General features: G+C 34.2%; 1 protein-coding gene across 1 annotated transcript in view; it reads left to right on the top strand.

Moving 5' to 3' along the window:
* Window positions 1-17,530, top strand: part of MMP16 (matrix metallopeptidase 16 (membrane-inserted)) — a 223,935-nt gene that overhangs the window by 130,192 nt on the left and 76,213 nt on the right. The window contains exon 4 of the mRNA XM_004679749.2: window positions 2,001-2,305. Coding sequence (XP_004679806.1) covers window positions 2,001-2,305 — 305 coding nt within the window. The remainder of the gene's footprint in view (window positions 1-2,000; window positions 2,306-17,530) is intronic.

Genomic DNA, 17,530 nt, shown 5'->3' on the forward strand with positions numbered 1-17,530 from the left:
AAGAGATCCAGTCATCAATGGTAGAGGATTATTGAAGATTGAAGTTTTGAAGGAGGACAGGACATACAACTTAATAGCTTTTTATATATTCCCCTGAGTCATGCACAGTATTGTAAAACAATATTACTAATTAAATATATATATGTGTGTGTGTGTGTGTGTGTGTGTGTGTGTGTGTTTTCTCTGTTTGCTTTTGTAGGAGGTGAAACAAAATTAAAATATAAAGTCAAGTATTGAAAGAAAAGTCTGGAAGTTTCAGGTCCAATTGCAGAAAGAGATGATAATAGTCTGAATTACTGACAATACACTAGAACTACTCAAAAATGGATTTTCCACTATGCAAATAAAACTTAAATTTCAGGTGTTTTAACTCTCCTGATAATGAATTTTTGTGTCAGATGTTTGGGTTGAACAATCAGTTTCAACACTAAATTTCCTCTAAATGTCAACCTAAAATATGTTTGAATATTTCATTGGATTATTTAAGGAGTTAAATAAGCAACTGTGAAGTACAATAGATGTTCAATTAATGCCATTATTATAATTTTAGAATAATTTGTCTGTAGCATTTGTAATTATCTTGACATACTAAATTTGAGATAAAAATATAATATTTGTATTATTTTTCCACTGGAAATTTCATCTTAAATATTTTTCCATGCTGCTAAATAGCCTTAAAGTGACAAAAACAATTTAGAATTCTATATATATTTTATGACACGCAGTAGAGACACCATAAAGTTGTTTAACTTCCGGGCCCTCCCTGGTGGCACAGCGATTGAGGCACTGCACTAAGAAGCTTAAGCCACTTCCTCATGAGTTCGATACCCGCCTGCCCGGAGGAGATCCACATGAAGGCAGACCTCTCCTGACCTGCCCGCTGCTCCCCTCAGCAGTGTACTTGGGCGATCTGCCTATTCTGCTCCCCACTCTGTCTCTGGTGAATCCTCTCACCCTCCGCATCTCTGGCCTGTACCCCAGTTCTGTATGCATAAATAAATAAATCTTTAAAAAAAAATTGTTTAACTTCCAACTCTTTTTTATTATTGCCCCACAGTAAATATTCACTTGAATAATATATAATCTTATATGTAGTAAGATAGCTCCTTAATATAGCTCATGAACTCACAGATGTAAGGTTTTTGGTTGAAGTGGTCTGAAGCATTATTTATTATTTCCATGGAACTTACTCATTGCTTTTAACTAAGATGGTATGAACTCCTACCCATCAACATAAAATATCTCTCTATGTATGTGTTTCATTTGTGTTTTACTTAGGTAAATAAAGAAAAAGAGCTGAAAAGTAAATATCTTATTAGTGTTAAATAATTGAGAAATTATAATTTTATCCATCTGTTTTTAGCATAAACTCAAAAAGTGAAAAACATTAGAATTTTTCCTGAAATTCATAATTGTTAAATCTTAGTATTAAAAGGTTACTTGCTCATATTACTTATTTTAACTAGAAAGAAGTACATAGTAAGAGATAACTAGAACTTCAGAAATTATAGCTAAGTGAGCTTTTCTTCAAAATTCTAAGAAATAATTTTATGCCTACTGAATTTTTTTTTAATAGATAAGGACATAAAAGCACTGTTTGGAAACCATATGTCTGCAAACAATGGTGTACCACTAATATTAATTATAACCGGAAGGAATTCGAAATTTTTAGTTTGGTTCAAAACTGCTGTGCCTGTTTGATCATTTGACAAAGCACCTTCCTTTGTCGACAAGGAGGCAAAATGATTAATTGATCTAATTACTTCTCTGTTGCCCATTCTGTAGAGAAGATCTCATTTATAGCCTTATTAAATGAATAATACACTGCTGAGAATTAAATAACCCTGGCATAGTGTGATTTATCTATAGAGACATAAGGAATTAAGTTATTTCCTAACTAATATTATTTTTCTAATATCTTACTCAACTGATCAAATTCTACAAAGAACCAGATTATATTTAGCAAAGTCATGCTGATTATTTTTCTCTCTAAATTTCAGTATAAAGAACGTAACTCCAAAAGTAGGAGATCCTGAAACCCGTAAAGCTATTCGCCGTGCCTTTGATGTGTGGCAGAATGTAACTCCTCTGACATTTGAAGAAGTTCCCTACAGTGAATTAGAAAATGGAAAACGGGATGTGGATATAACCATCATTTTTGCATCTGGTTTTCATGGAGACAGTTCTCCCTTTGATGGAGAGGGAGGATTTTTGGCACATGCCTATTTCCCTGGACCAGGAATTGGGGGAGATACTCATTTTGACTCTGATGAGCCATGGACACTAGGAAATCCTAATCATGATGGTGAGTGCATAGTTTTGTTTATAGTCAATAATTCTCTTTTTATTTTTGGAATGTCAAGTAGTTTCATACTTTCTGAACTTAAGGTATCAATAAGAAATTGTATGAGAAATTAGATAATAATAGTTTTTCATGTGGTCTTTTGATTAGAGATTAGAACTTGATTGCTATATTCTATAAATATGCTAGTGAATTTTATTTTCAATGAAATGTCATTTAAGATATTCCATAGTCAGTATGGGACAAATTCTACTATTTTTCTATACTTTACTTCAGTATTTTCCATTTGAAACTTAATCCTGGCTGACATTTATGGTGTGGCTTCTACTGTATCTTTGCTGTGTTATTTTCTATTATCACCTTTCTTGTTTGTAAGATATTGCCCCTTCTCATGTTGCTTTTATTTATTTGCAGTTTCCCAATCTGATAGAACTACATAGCTTACTGAGTTTGCAATATATCTTTGTTTATTAGTATAAACCACTTTCTTGAAAATCTGTTCCAACACATCAATTTTCTAATCCTTATAAAGATTCTGAAATGCAGAAATAATGCAAAAAATAAAAAAAACTCAATAGCTAAGAGAATAATCACTTGATATGAGACATGTGTTTCTTCCTAAACAACAACCCATATTTATATTTAAAATACATTCAGGGATGCTGAGATATTTAAGTTACAAAGTCCTAAACAGCTATCTAGCCCATGCATACATTCTAGACTTAAATTCTTTCTCACTGTTGAAGAATGTTGTTGAAAATACCAGCATGCCTTGTTTTAAAGGCAACTAATCAGCTGGTAAAACTCTTAATTCCTCCTTGATGGGTTAAAGCCCAGACATCAAATTAAGCTTTGTTAGTTCATTAGAAGGTTTAGGTAGGTGGATTAATGTAATAGCCTGAATTTTCAGAACACACTGGGTTCAAGGACATTACAGATAGAATGAATTAGGTTGAATTAAATTTAGGATAACATCAATATTCCAAGAATGAAAATATAATAAATAACTGCCCATGCTATCTAAAATAAGATATCTATAATGAGCAAATGATTTTTGAATAGTTGTTAATCAATGTATTAACTATAATATTAAATTTTGATTTTATTTTTAAGAACTTATTTGGAGGCAAATCCAGATACATTGGGAGATTTTACTAGAATGGAACTGAAAATCAAAAACTTTGGTGTCAGGCAGACCTACTTTCAATTCCTGACTAACTGATCATGAGCCCAATAAGCCTCTAATGTGACCCATGCATTTTTTCATTCTATTCTGTATTGCAGGGGTTGGGGGGATTGTAAATACAAGTAGTTTTATTTAAATATGTAACAATTCTATACCTGTACATTGAATAATAAAATATAAAGAAATGATCTTTGGCCTATACCAGTTTGATAAATAATTCATTTAAAATAAAATGTTTATTTTTGTCAAAATCTAACAAGCATTCTAATGAAGTATTTCAGGATTCTTCAAGTCAATTGTTACTTTACTTTAAATAATGGAAGGAATATTTGCAGTCTAAATGATTGAGAAAAGTAGCACTTGTATCCTTAGGCTTTTGCTAACTGACAAAACTGCACTTGCTTTCTGGAAAACATTTCCTTTTAAAATTTGAAACAGAGAAAATTATATTTTATCCCAATAACTAACCTCAGTGTCAAGTCTTCTTTATCTGTCGCTTGGAAGATCTGTTAATTTGATTTTGTGGCCTCATAAATTTAAAATTTCTTTGAAATCCCATTTGAAGGAGATGGTGCCTAGCAAACAACCAGAATTTTCCCTTAAAATATTAAAATCCTCAAGAAAACCACACATTTCCTTTACATGTATCTTTTTATATTAGTTATTTTTTAAGGTATTGAACAATACTTTTTGAAAATAAATGTTTTAAGAAAAAGTCTATAGGGGCATTTGATGACATAGGAAATGAGAATGTGATTTGTGTGTGATCATTTTTATAAATGAATATGTATTTAAGAAATTTTCCAAGGCATGTATGTGTAGAAAAGTATTTAGGAAGAGAACGTATGAGTGTATAACCAAGTCAGTGGAGCTTTGATTCAGATCATGTATTAATACATTAGAATGACTCTTAATTTACTCTGTGGAAGTATCATTTTTTTTGCATGTAGGCACACTATTAAAGCCACAATCATGAAATATTTAGTGTTTCATTTGAACAAAAATATTTCTTTACTCAAATAATAGTTTTCCTTTTGCAATAGCTTGAAAGAAATAATACGGAAAAATAATAGTTTCAGAATTGCAGGGATTAAGGAGATGTTAACTGGCTGTTGAAGATGTAATACCATAAAGATTTACTACTTAATTGAAAGTCAAACTTTTAACTAGCAACAGCAGGGCAGCCAGGGCAGTGTCATGCTGAAGTATTGATCTTTTTTTTTTTTTTAAGATTTATTTATTTGTGCATACAGAACTGGGGTACAGGCCAGAGGCTCAGGGGCGGTGAGAGGCTTCACCAGAGACAGAGCGGAGAACAGAACAGGCAGATCAACGAAGTACACTGCTGAGGGGAGCAGCGGGCGGGTCAGGAGAGGTCTGCCACGCCATGTGGTCTCCTCCGGGGCAGGCGGGAATCGAACTCATGCGGAAGCGTCTTTAGATTCTCAGTGCTGTGCTTTAACCCGCTGCGCCACCAGGGAGGGCCGAAGTATTGATCTTTTAACAAAAGAACAGCCTCTAGCTTTGCTTATACTGGTGAATGTGGGGAGAATGAATGCATTTGAACATCCTAAATTCTAACTGTATATAAAATTGTCTTTTTGTATTATAAGGCACAATTCTGACGTCTTCATTAATAAATGTTTCCTTTTTTTGGAATTCTAGTGCTTCAATACCCCCACTTACTTACCTGAAAATTTTTGCTCTCAAATTCACTGATCTTAAGCACCTAGAGAACAGAGCAGCTTGATAATTTAGCAACACGCAAATGAAAGAGTCTCTTCATAAGTACCCAGCTCATTTTCCACAGCATATTGCTCAGCTAATGAAGGCAATTTGAATTCTGTCTACCTCAAAAGAGATAAACAATGTCTTAAACTGCCACTAACCCTTAATTCATTGTTATCCACTTTGCTATCAATTTGCTTATAGTCATGATACCTTTTGAAAACTTGAGTTACAGTCCATTATGTAAATTACACAATCGGTATATTAAAATAAATAAATAGACACAATATGTCACCTTAATAAAAATGCCATTTTATTTTTCAAGAGTTTGTTTTCTTTCATGTAGTACATAAGCAAAACCTGTGCATAAAAAATGTAAATAGAAAATGTTGCTGTGATGTAGTTTTGAAAAGTATACATTGCCTCAATGAGAGTTGGATAATTTGACTCTAGCAAAATGTTATGATTCATTTTGAGGAGCATTATCATATTGGTTCTTTGGATTCAGTACATCATTTGAATGGCACTATCAATGTAATCATAAACTTATCACAAAGATCCTTTCTATTTAGATAAGTAACTACCAGAGTAATAGGATTTCAAAATGATAATCTCCAAGCAAAAAAGGTTATGTATAAAAATCATGTATGTGGCCCTCCCTGGTTGCACAAAGGGTTAAAGCACAGCACTATGAAACTAGCAGCAGCTGCTTGAGCAGGAGTTCGACCCCCCCACCAGGGAGGTGACCCACATGGCACAGCAGATTTCTGCTGTCTCCCCGGCTGCTCCCTTCAGCAGTATACTTAGTCAATCTGTCTGTTCTGCTCCTCAGTCTGTCTCGTGAATCCTCTTACCGCCCTTGCACCTCTGGCTTGTACCCCAGTTCTGTATACATAAATATTTTTTAAAAATCATATATCAAACTATGACAGGAAAATATCTAGAGACATTTTATCTTGTAGTTGCAATTTTATTAGCATAACAAATGCATTGCATTGACTTTGTTGTCAGAAAGAAGGTGATCAGGGCTGTTGTAATCATCTACCTAAAAACCAGGCAGAGAGCAATGATGATAAAAACTTCACTAGAGACATCAAACCTTAACTCTGTTACGTTCTTCTAATGGTTAATTGTATGTGTTCACTTGACTGAGCTAAAGGATGCCCAACTTGGTGGTAAATATTGTTTTTGGATGTGTCTCTGAGGTGTCCCAGAAAATATTCCCAATTGAATAAATAGATTGTATAAAGAAGAACTTAACTTTCCATTGTGGGTATAAGGGCATTAACAATCTATTGAGGGCCTAATAGGACAAAAGACAAAGGGGGAGCAAATTATGTCTTTCTTCTTGAGTCATAACGCATCTTTTCCTCCTCTCAGACAGAGCTCCTGGGTCCTGGGGCTTCAGGACTAACACCAGTACACCCTTTCTCCGCCTCTCCTCCCCTACAGAGTGTCTCTGATCTATAGTTGCCTGAAGATTTTGATTTTTACTTTGTTATAGTTACTTACTGTTGGATTTGTCAAATCTTGTTTGTTTATATATGTTTATTCTCTTAGAATCCTGACTAACATAATCATTAAATATGACCTAGTCAAATTCTACATCCTAAATTCACACATTCTTTGAATAAAACTAGTTGAGTTAAAGATCTTCATGATGTAAAGCTTGAGGCAATATAAATGATTAATACCAACTAGGGAAAGGTAAATTTCTTAAAAGAGAAGTATTTATAGTATTCTAGAATGAAAAAAAAAAACACCTGCCGGCCCGCCCTGCTGGCACAGCGGGTTAAAGCACACTAGGAAGCTAAAGCCACTTCAGCATGAGTTCGAACCCAGCCCTCCTGAAAGTGACCACATGGCGCTGCAGACTTCTGACCCGCCAGCCGCTCCCCTCAGCAGTGCACTTTGTCGATCTGCCTATTCTGCTCCCCACTCTGTCTCTGGTGAATTCCCTCACCGCCCCTGCACCTCTGACCTGTACCCAGCTCTGTATGCACAAATAAATAAATCATTAAAATAAAATAAAACACCTGTTAAGAGAGAAACCTAGGCTGTAGACAGCTATCTCTTACCATCCAATTTTCTGCTCATGTTAGCCAGTAATTGAAGTATAATGTTCCTAAGATGTCTACAGGATGTTTTTTTAGTGTTTATTTATTTGTGCATACAGAACTGGGGGACAGGTAGAGGTGCAGGGGAGGTGAGAGGATTCACCAGAGAAAGAGTGGGAAGCAGAACAGGCAGATTGAAGAGGTACATTGCAGAGAGGAGCAGCGGGTAAGCAGGAGAGGTCTTCGGTGCCATGTGGTCACCTCCGGGCCAGGGATTGAACTCACATTGAAGCGGCTGCGGCTAGCTTGTGTCCTAACCCTTTGTGCCACCAGGGAAGACCTGCCTACAGGTTTTTTTATTCCACACTTTTATTTAATATTCAACCCCTAATTTCTAGAAACTCTTTAAATATGATATAGTTTTTTACCATGTTTAATTATATAAGCAATATGAATTCTGAGTAAATATTTTTTAAAAGATTTATTTATTTATGCTTACAGAACTGGGGTACAGGCCAGAGGTGTGGTGGGCGAGAAGATTCACCAGAAACAGAGTGGGGAGCAGAACAGGCAGATGCACTGAAATACACTGCTGAGGGGAGCAGCGGGCAGGTCAGGAGAGGTCTGCCATGCCTTGTGGGTCAGCTCCCTGGTGAGGCATAGAACTCATGCTGTAGTAGCTTCAGGAGCTTCCTAATGTGGTGTTTGAACCTGTTGTGCCACCAGGGAGAGCCCTGAGTAATATTTTTTTAAAAATTCAAAGTGGGAAGGAAAATCACATTCATCATTTCTAATAAAGGGTAACTATTACAAAATCTGATAGAACAAATATGCTAATAAATATACTATTATAATTGCTAAATAAAATACAGGTAATTTAAGTAAATGTCTCTGATCTGCTCTCCATGTACTTGTCATATTTTATATAGTTTTAAAATAAGTCAGCCAAAGCTTTTCACCTGAGTATAACTCTGGTAATCCCTACATTTTCATCTGGTCCAATTTGAATAAATACTAGGTTACTATGACCCATTTACACATATCTCTATATAGTTTATTCATACATATGTGTTTAGTCAATGTTCGTTAGCTATTTCCCACCTTTGTTCTATTAAACTATTCCACTGAATAATTATTATTAATTTGTAATAGGTGTTTAAATAAGGAGGATACTGATTATTTATCCTTTATTCCCACTTGATCATTTCCAGGAAGTGAGAGAGAAATTATCTTTTATCATGAGGAAGAGTGAGGTGGCTACCTTCATATTGTTAAGGGGAAGGATGTCCTAAAGGAACTCTGCAGAGTCTTATTATCTCCACCCCTACTCCAGCTTTCTGGACACTATCCCCTTCTTCAGTGATTGGAAACTACAACTCCCAGCAGTACCAGGGAGAGAACTGCGAGGACCCAAGGGCGAGGCTAGCAGGAATTCTGGGACATTTGGGGGATATATAGGGCATGATTGCATCTCGCACTCTCTTGCTCTGGAAGCAGCTCTCCTGACCGGGTGACTCAGTGTGTTCAGTCAGCCTAGCAGTAAGGTATTGCAGTTACTTTGTATCCTGCTCTCTTTCCCTGGGTTGTTTCCTATTCCTTTCCCCTTTTGTAAATAAACCTGTTATTGACCTTTTTGTGTGTCCCTGCAGTATAACCGAATTGTGAGCGCTCGGGTGAGGCCCCACAGACAGGCAGCCCAGTTCACTCTGGGCTATCCTGTAACAATTTGACTTATCTATGGGGAGTATCCTTCCTTTATTAGCGTGACAATTAAATCATAGATGGTCTATTTTTCCAGTGTTTTATTGCATATTTTTTGTTCCATCAAAGCAGATAAATTTGAGAGGCCAGTATTAATATTTAATTTCATTTTTATTTTTATTTTGATGGCTTTCAAATGGTGCAGTCCTCTTTTAATTTTCCCATATTGTAACATGCTGAATATAGTTCTTTCTTTCTTCAAATATATAATGTGTTTCAGCAGACAGTATTTTATCCACTTTTCATTTTTTAAAGTTTTGGTGTGAAATAATTGGTTTTCTAAGCTCTTGTAGGCAGCAGTTCTTTCTAATCAAAATGTTATGAAATGCACTCAGTAAGGTTATTAAGACTTTTGAAAAGTATATAAAAATATTATAAAGAACTTAGTTATATATTCAGTATCTTACCAAAAAATTAATTCAGTAGAATTTTATTCATGATAACAGTGGAAACTTGATTAATTTTATCTTCCTAATTCCCATAATTGAATAAATTACAATTTGAGTTAAATTAAGGCATGTGTAGCTGTTATGGTTTTAATTTGCATCTCCCTTATAACAGTGTTTTGAACATTTTTTTTCATATGCTTGTTGGCCATCTGCATTTCCTCTTTGGAGAAGGGTATTTTTTTGCTCTTCTGCTCATTTTTTGAAGAGGTTGTTTATTTTTGTTAAGTTTTATCAGTTTGTGTATATCTTTGTGATCAATCAATCCTTTACCATTAGTACTGTGTGAGAAAATTTTTACACAATCAGTGGGATGTCTACTTCTTTTTTGTAAGGCTGTTTTGCTGTACAGAAGCTCTTTAACTTGATGTAGTCCCATCTGTTTATCCTTTCCTTCACTGTCGTTGCGTTGGGTGCTGTATTTTTATAAAGATGTTACTGAGGTATATAGTGTGTAGTGTTTCACCCATCTTTGCTTTATGGTTTCTGTTATTATGTCTAGGTCTTTAATCCACTTTGAGTTGGTTTTTGTGTGAGGTAGTGATCTATTTTCATTTTTTTGTATGTAGCTTCCCAAGTTTCCCAGCACCATTTTTTGAACAAACTTTCTTTGCTCAATTGTATATTCTTGCTCATTTGTCAAATATTAGGTGCCCATAAATCTGTGGGTTTATATCTGGGTTTGATTTCTGTTCAAATCCACTGGTCCGTGTGTCTGTTCTTGTTCCAGTACCATGCAGTTTTGATTATTATGGTTTTGTAGTATTTTAATTCATTAATTAGTATAGAAATCATGAATTTTATTAACTTCTCTTTACCTTACATCAGAAATAGAAAGCTGATCATATTTTCTGCTGTTTCCATAGTTTTTTGAAAGAAAATAAATAGGTATGTGAAAAAAAGAATAGAAAAATGTCTAAATATAAAAAGATGTGTTTTTTTTTTTTTTAAACCTAAAGGACTTATGAATGTTTTGAACCTAAGTGGATATATACGGATATGTGAATTAGAGAAATAGATCCATACTCATGTAGCTAATGACACATTATATAGCAATATCATGGGGGAAAGTTTATGTGCTAATAAATAGTGCAGGTTTGACTAGAAGTCTATCTGGATAGAAAAGAGGAATGTTGGTACCTAACCTCACATCATACATTTTAATGTGAAAGGTAAAACTATTAAGTTTTAAAAATACATCAAAGGAAAATGTCTTTGTAACTATGTATAGCTGAATATATTTAGAGATCCTAAGAAGCATGGTCATAAATTGGACATAATTATGATTAAAAACATGTATCCAGGCCCTCCCTGGTGGCGCAGCGGGTTAAAGCACAGCACTGAGAATCTAAAGCCGCTTCCGCATGAGTTCGATTCCCGCCTGCCCGGGAGGTGACCACATGGCGTGGCAGACCTCTCCTGACCCGCCCGCTGCTCCCCTCAGCAGTGTACTTCCTCGATCTGCCTGTTCTGCTCCCCACTCTGTCTCTGGTGAAGCCTCTCGCCACCCCTGAACCTCTGGCCTGTACCCCAGTTCTGTATGCACAAATAAATAAATATTTAAAAAAAAAAAACATGTATCCATTTTTTAAAAAAAGTACCATTAAGAGTATGAATAAAAAAGGTTTTTTAAAACATATTTGTGATACCTATATGTTGAGAAATCATATACAGAATATACCTTTGTTTTATAATTCTTCATAGATTTCTTGCATTTCTATACACCTTACAAGTAAAATACTTTTTTTTTTCCTTCCTGATTTTTTTTTTCACAATATCTACATAGCTGATAATCTTGAAGGACATAGATAATATACCCCTCTGGAACAAAGAGCAGTCCTGTTTTATGTCCAGTATAGTTAGCATAATAATGTCTTTCCCTAGAACAAAGAGCAGTTATGTTTATTGCGTATTTTATGAGCCTGAAACTTGGAGCTCCTGTCCTTAAACACATTACAATGAATGTGCAGAAATCCATCTTCAACTGTTCACATTTCCACCATGGGACTTGGGATATAAGGAATTAATATAAACATACTGATGCCAATGATATTTATTTAAAATGAATAAACAATTCATGCCTGTGTCTAATCAGGTATCCCATGTCTCTTTCCAGCCTAAATGGTCATGGGCTAACTTATTACCTCTTGCATTTTTAGATCCTTCACTGTTCTTTATGTATATAATTTACTGTAACAAGTAGAAGAAAGAAGCAACCCACTATAAAATGAGCAAAATCTTGAAGCAGCTTTTTACAAAAACATTTTTTTTTAAAGAAAAAATGCAAATAGCACATGAAAGCTAGCGGCGTCATTAGTCATCTGAGAACTATAAATTAAAACCACAATGAAATACCAGTCAGGATTACTAATAAAGAGATTGACTATTCAAGTTGTTAATGTTCACACCCAAAACACTTAAATATACTTGTTTACATAAGTATCTGGCAATTACAGACTAGAACTTTATCCATTGATCTCAGAAGTTACTGTACTAGCAATATTATGGATGTTAAACATATGGTTATCGAATGGATTGATGCCTCTTAGATTTTAGCTATTTGTAGTTTTCTGTTTATCAGCTTCTTCTGTCAGACTAAAGCTCATTGAAAGTCAGGTCTGTGTGCCTAATTGGATAACTCAATAAATGTTTGCTTAATGAATAAATGCATGTAGTAGAATTAAGTTAGGCTGAAATAAACTTTGATTAGGAACTTGTAAGAGACTAAATGATCAATAACAAAGCTTTAGAATAGTCAAAAGGAAGAGAATGCATAAGGAATCAGTGGAATGATTTGAGATAAAAAGTGAATCCATTATGGAAGGCAGAGAGAGCTATTCATGTTTTTGATGGAAAAGCTTATTGGGGAAAATTATATTTATGTAGATTTTCAGAAATAAATATATGAAATAATAGAAAATCAAATAAGCTATGTAGGCCATGTCATCAAATAAACCTACATATATAAGTGGCGTCAGATCTAAGTGTTATATAGACTACGGCAGAAAAACAAAGGTTAGCCAGACAATTTGGTAGAAAATAATATATGTAAATTTACTCAAGGTATATACAAGAATGTTTATCTGTGAAGCCTTTAGAGAAGCAGCAATATTGACTCTAGGAAGGATTATACCTGATTAATTGAGATGTGTTCAGAATATAGAAAATAATAGTGTACCGATTAAAATTATTTAAATTTAAAAATATCTTTGGCTGTGGTGCCAAACCAAAAGGTGAATATGAATAAAAATATAGTAAATGGATCTACTTTATCATACAAAAGTGTTTGAAACAGAAAATGAGATCTGTGGGAAGCACAAGTACTTTCCTTGGTAAAAATAGTGTTTCTTGAAAAATGTTTTCTAGGTATATAATTTAGAGAAATTTGAGTACTTTTAAGGATGATTTAAACTCCCCTAGACATTGAATATAAAGGAAAAAAAAAAAATATCTTTACTTGTATAAGTGTGAAGAAAGATACTTTTGGAAATCTAGATCTGTATGTCTTTGGTAGTTTAATGACCCAAATAAAACTCTAAAGTTTTGAAAGCCATTGCATATGGTTAGTATTTTAGTTAAAACTGGTAACATGTTGTTGAAGTTTCCTTAACAGAGTAAGAGGCATATGTTATAAAATATTTTAAAATGATACATTTGTATGTACATTTTCCAAAGGTGTTTTACATTTCTGCTAAGTAATATCTTGTATTTTTTTTAAGTATTTGAGCCTCAAAAGAGGCTGTGACTTATCTTTGATGTTCCACCCCATTTTCTATGCAATAGACAGCTGCTTAATGCTCTGTATACTGATGATGAAATTACAATCCACTTTGTTTCTTTTTCTTGGCATAGTTCACTTGAGCCTATAAAGTGATGAAGAGCAGAAAGGTTAAAAAAAAATGACAAAAAGTGAACAAAACTAATATATTACTTGATGATATGATTGTTATTAAGAACTATGATAGACAAGAACTTAGTAAGATTATTGTACAACTTTTGTAATAATATTTACCACATTTTAATTCAAGTCCTAAGTTGCTATTGATGCTACTTTTTTATTTTAAATTCTAATATTGCTTGTGTGGAAAAAAATTGGCTACTAAATCTTTAGAGTATTTTTAACCTAAAAATACATCTGCATGAGCTCTGTGTCAAATATACAAGGGGGCCTTCCTGGTGGCACTGGAGTTAAAGTCTCAGTACTATCAAGTTATCACCAGCCACTGCAGTATGACTTTTATCTGGGGCCAGGGAGATGACTCCTATCTTCCCCTCTCCTCACTTCTACTCTCCACTCTGTTTGGAGAATCGTCTACCCCCCCCCCACCACCACCACCTCTGTCCTATACCCTAGTTCTTCTATGCATAAATAAGTAAGTAAGATAAATCTTTAAAACACAGATACAAAGGGAAGAATCTAGAACACTACTAAGTTAGGTAGAATTTGTTGACTACTTCAGTAATGTTCAATTGAACAACTACTAGTTCAGTTTTACCATTTATTCTCTGATTCTCCAGCCTGTGTGGAAGACAAGTAACTTGGGATTCTTAGAACTATAGTTCTAAGCACAAAGTTTCCAATTCAGAATATTGCAAGTTGGATCTGCTCTATAATTTTTCTGTAAGAGTCATTCTGAAAAGTGAAAGATTTTGAAGGTGGTAATTTTCTCCTAGAAAATGTATTAAAGTTAACAGTGGGATCATTTGATAAAACTCTTAATTCTATGCTTTAACAACATGAATTCCCAAAACAATAAAGGAATAAAATTCATTTTAATTTAGGTCATTATCATTTAAAAAAAAATGTTGAAGAGGAGAAAAAAATATTGACTTTGAAGACAAATAGACCTGAGTTTGAATCTGTTATGCCAGTTACCATTAATGTTCTTTATTATTTATTCAACAATCCAAAATATCAGTTTCCTCATAGTGAAAATGCAAATGGATATTCTCCCTCTCATTGTAGTGAGTGAAAATGCCTAGTACAATATTTGAAACCTAGAAATTGCTCCCAAATGGTAGTAATCACCATCATTATTATTGATGCTTGTTGTCAGGCTCCAGAACGGCTGTGGATGATCTACTTTTTGGCAATTATATCTTTGTGTAATCACCTCCTCCCTGACCACTTTGTGAAGTGAACTAAGTGACTTTTAGAAATGATAATATTTCACTTCCATCATCAGGTAATAAATGACTTCTGGTTCCATCTCAGATAGTTCTCTGTCTCCCCCATCTATCACTGTGAAAGAAGTTAGATGTCATCTCATGAGTACACTTAGGCAACATATGACATGCTCACATGTGAGAACCTCATCTCTGTTCACCAGCTGACAGGCCAAGACCTTCCCACAGCCCCTTGATTGAGCTTTGAAGCAGAACCACACTTAGATTAAGATTTTTAACAGTCCCAGTTGACAGCTTACCTACAAATTTTGAGAGATTCTGAGCCTGAAAAACCTAATTCAACCACCCTCAGATTTCTGACTCTTAGAAACTGAAATAAAAATGTCTTTTGTTAAACTGGTCGTCTATTGTATAGCAATGAATAACTAAGTCCTACCATTATTGAAGTTATTTACAAAGAATGAATGGAAAATCATCTCAATTCCTTTTCAGAAAGCTTTTGAAGTTTTTTAAACTTATATACAGACCAACTTTAATTTTCCAGAGATTTATTAAGGGTTTATTAATAATTTAGTGGAATATACAAAATCTGTTTCTCCAGAGTTAAAAATAGCTTTTGATAAATAGGATAACTAATATAACAGAGCAAAACAAGGTCAGAGGACGAACAAGAAAATAGTCAAGGTAGTTTCAAAGGGAAATCCTATCTTTGAAGAAGATATATCCCTCATGGGAAAAAGTGATGTGCTGTGCTTAAATAAGTTAATTCATGTAAAGTTAATTTTCATTTCTTAGCATCAGCTGTCTATGACTGTGAGATCACAATGCAGCAGATAATGAGACTTCAGAAAACGAGAAGATTAAATACCACATGACATTTATATATAGGGTATTTGCATGGATAATGTGAAACAGTTAAAAATTAATACAGTTGGGGCCCCTCCCTTGTGATGCAGAAGGTTAAAGCACAGTACTAAGAAGCAAAAGCCACTTCAGCATGAGTTGGATCCCCTCCCGAGGTGACCCACATGGCGAAGCAGACTTCTCCTGACCCTCCCACTGCTCCCCTCAGCAGTGTGCTTCATAGATCTGCCTGTTCTGCTCCCCACTCTGTGTCTGGTGAGTCCTCTCACTGCCACTGCACCTCTGGCCTGTACCCCAGTTCTGTATGCATAAATAAATAAATCTTTTAAAATAATTAATACAGTTGGGGAACTGTTAAAAATTAACCTATGTGTTGGCAAATAATTGCAGACAATTCTGACAGAAAAGGTCAAACCAGATTATAGAAGGTAGTTTTTAGTCTGTTATTTGAATGGTAGTTGCTAAGAAAAAATTTCAGGATTTTGAGTAATAAAATAAAGTAGTGGTAATGACATATTTTATCACTCCTCAATATGGCATAAGATAGTGATCTCTCATACGATATAGTCACATTCCTCAGAGACTTTTGTCTCTCTACAGTGGCATCTGTTACTGGTTTGAGATAGTGGACAATAGCTTCTTAACTGCATGCTATTAACACTGTTAGCATTGTTTCTCCTTTTTATTTCTATCATGAGGTTGCATTAATCTCTTTTACCTTAGTTTATGTGATGAGGTTCACACAAATTGTTTGTTAGTATGCATCTGTGGCAATAAATTAATCAGTCACATGCAGCACAGAAAAAATACTTTGGGTTCAAACAGACCTGGATACCCACTTTCCTGAGATACCTAACAGAATTTAAGTTATTTAATTCAAACCTTCATGTCAGCTGTTATCTGAGTATAATTACACTTACCTCAAGTGGTCGTTGTAAGGGTTACTTTCTGGGTCATTGTAAATATTCCCAGTTAATTAGGCTTTTTGCAATTAAAAGTTCTTTAGTAAATAACGAAACCTCAAACTCATGAATTTACATGTCTTGCTTCTTTAAAGTAAGTATTTCTAGTATATTTTTAATACTTCCTGGTTGTTGGAAGTAATTTCCAAGATACTGAAATTATTACATGACTTATTTTCATAGACTGTATAAAAACTCTCTGAAACACAGGTGTTTCAGTCATTGATGTACCTACAAAACATACACATGCACACACACAAATGTATGAAGACATTTAGGTTATGACTTCCTTCCAACTCATGTATCCTAGAAAGAAAACATTCTTCAGAACATTTCAAATTCATAAGCACATTGCCAAGAGAATATTCTGCCAATTCTAATCTAAAATACCAGTCTTTTGCTAAATAAAAATGAGACAACCTATTCTGGTATACCTATGATGAAATAATTAAAATGTGAATTTTAATTACAGAATATGTTGAATAAATCACACATGAATAGCATATCTATTATTGGACAAAGAATGTCCTTTTATTTTTGTCTCGTTTTTATCCTTTGTTTTGCTTTCACCATTCTGAAGGTTGTTGAGCAGCAAAGGAAATTTCCCCTTTCTATTTCTTATTGGACTGGTTGAACCATCCATTTAGCATAACACAAATTAGTAGGAGAAAACAACGTATTTGATTACACAGGTATAGAGAATTTAAATAGATAGAAATTCTAAATACAATAAGGAAAATGTCCTGAGCTTCAAAATAAAACAGGTGGGATAGGGGCCTAGAGCTTCAAAGAAACAAGAGGGACTCACATGATGAAGAGAGAATAACCTGTTTTGTGAAGAAGATCTCTGTATAATTAGATATATACCCTGTGATATAGATTTTCCTATAGAAAGTTTATGTCTGGTAAAAACCCTAACTGTGGGTAAGATTCCCCATATTCATTATTTTAAGTAAAGAAGGAATGGCAAAAGTTTCTTATGAGCTCACAAGCTTTGTATTAATATTAGCTGCAAATAGTGAACACATCAAAGTTATACATTTTGGGAAAACTTATTATGAACATTTTGGGTGGTATATTTGAACATTTGGAGTAGT

The sequence above is a fragment of the Condylura cristata genome, unplaced genomic scaffold (assembly GCF_000260355.1).
Source record: "Condylura cristata isolate star-nosed mole 26May11 unplaced genomic scaffold, ConCri1.0 scaffold00009, whole genome shotgun sequence".
Classification (NCBI taxonomy): Eukaryota; Metazoa; Chordata; class Mammalia; order Eulipotyphla; family Talpidae; genus Condylura; species Condylura cristata.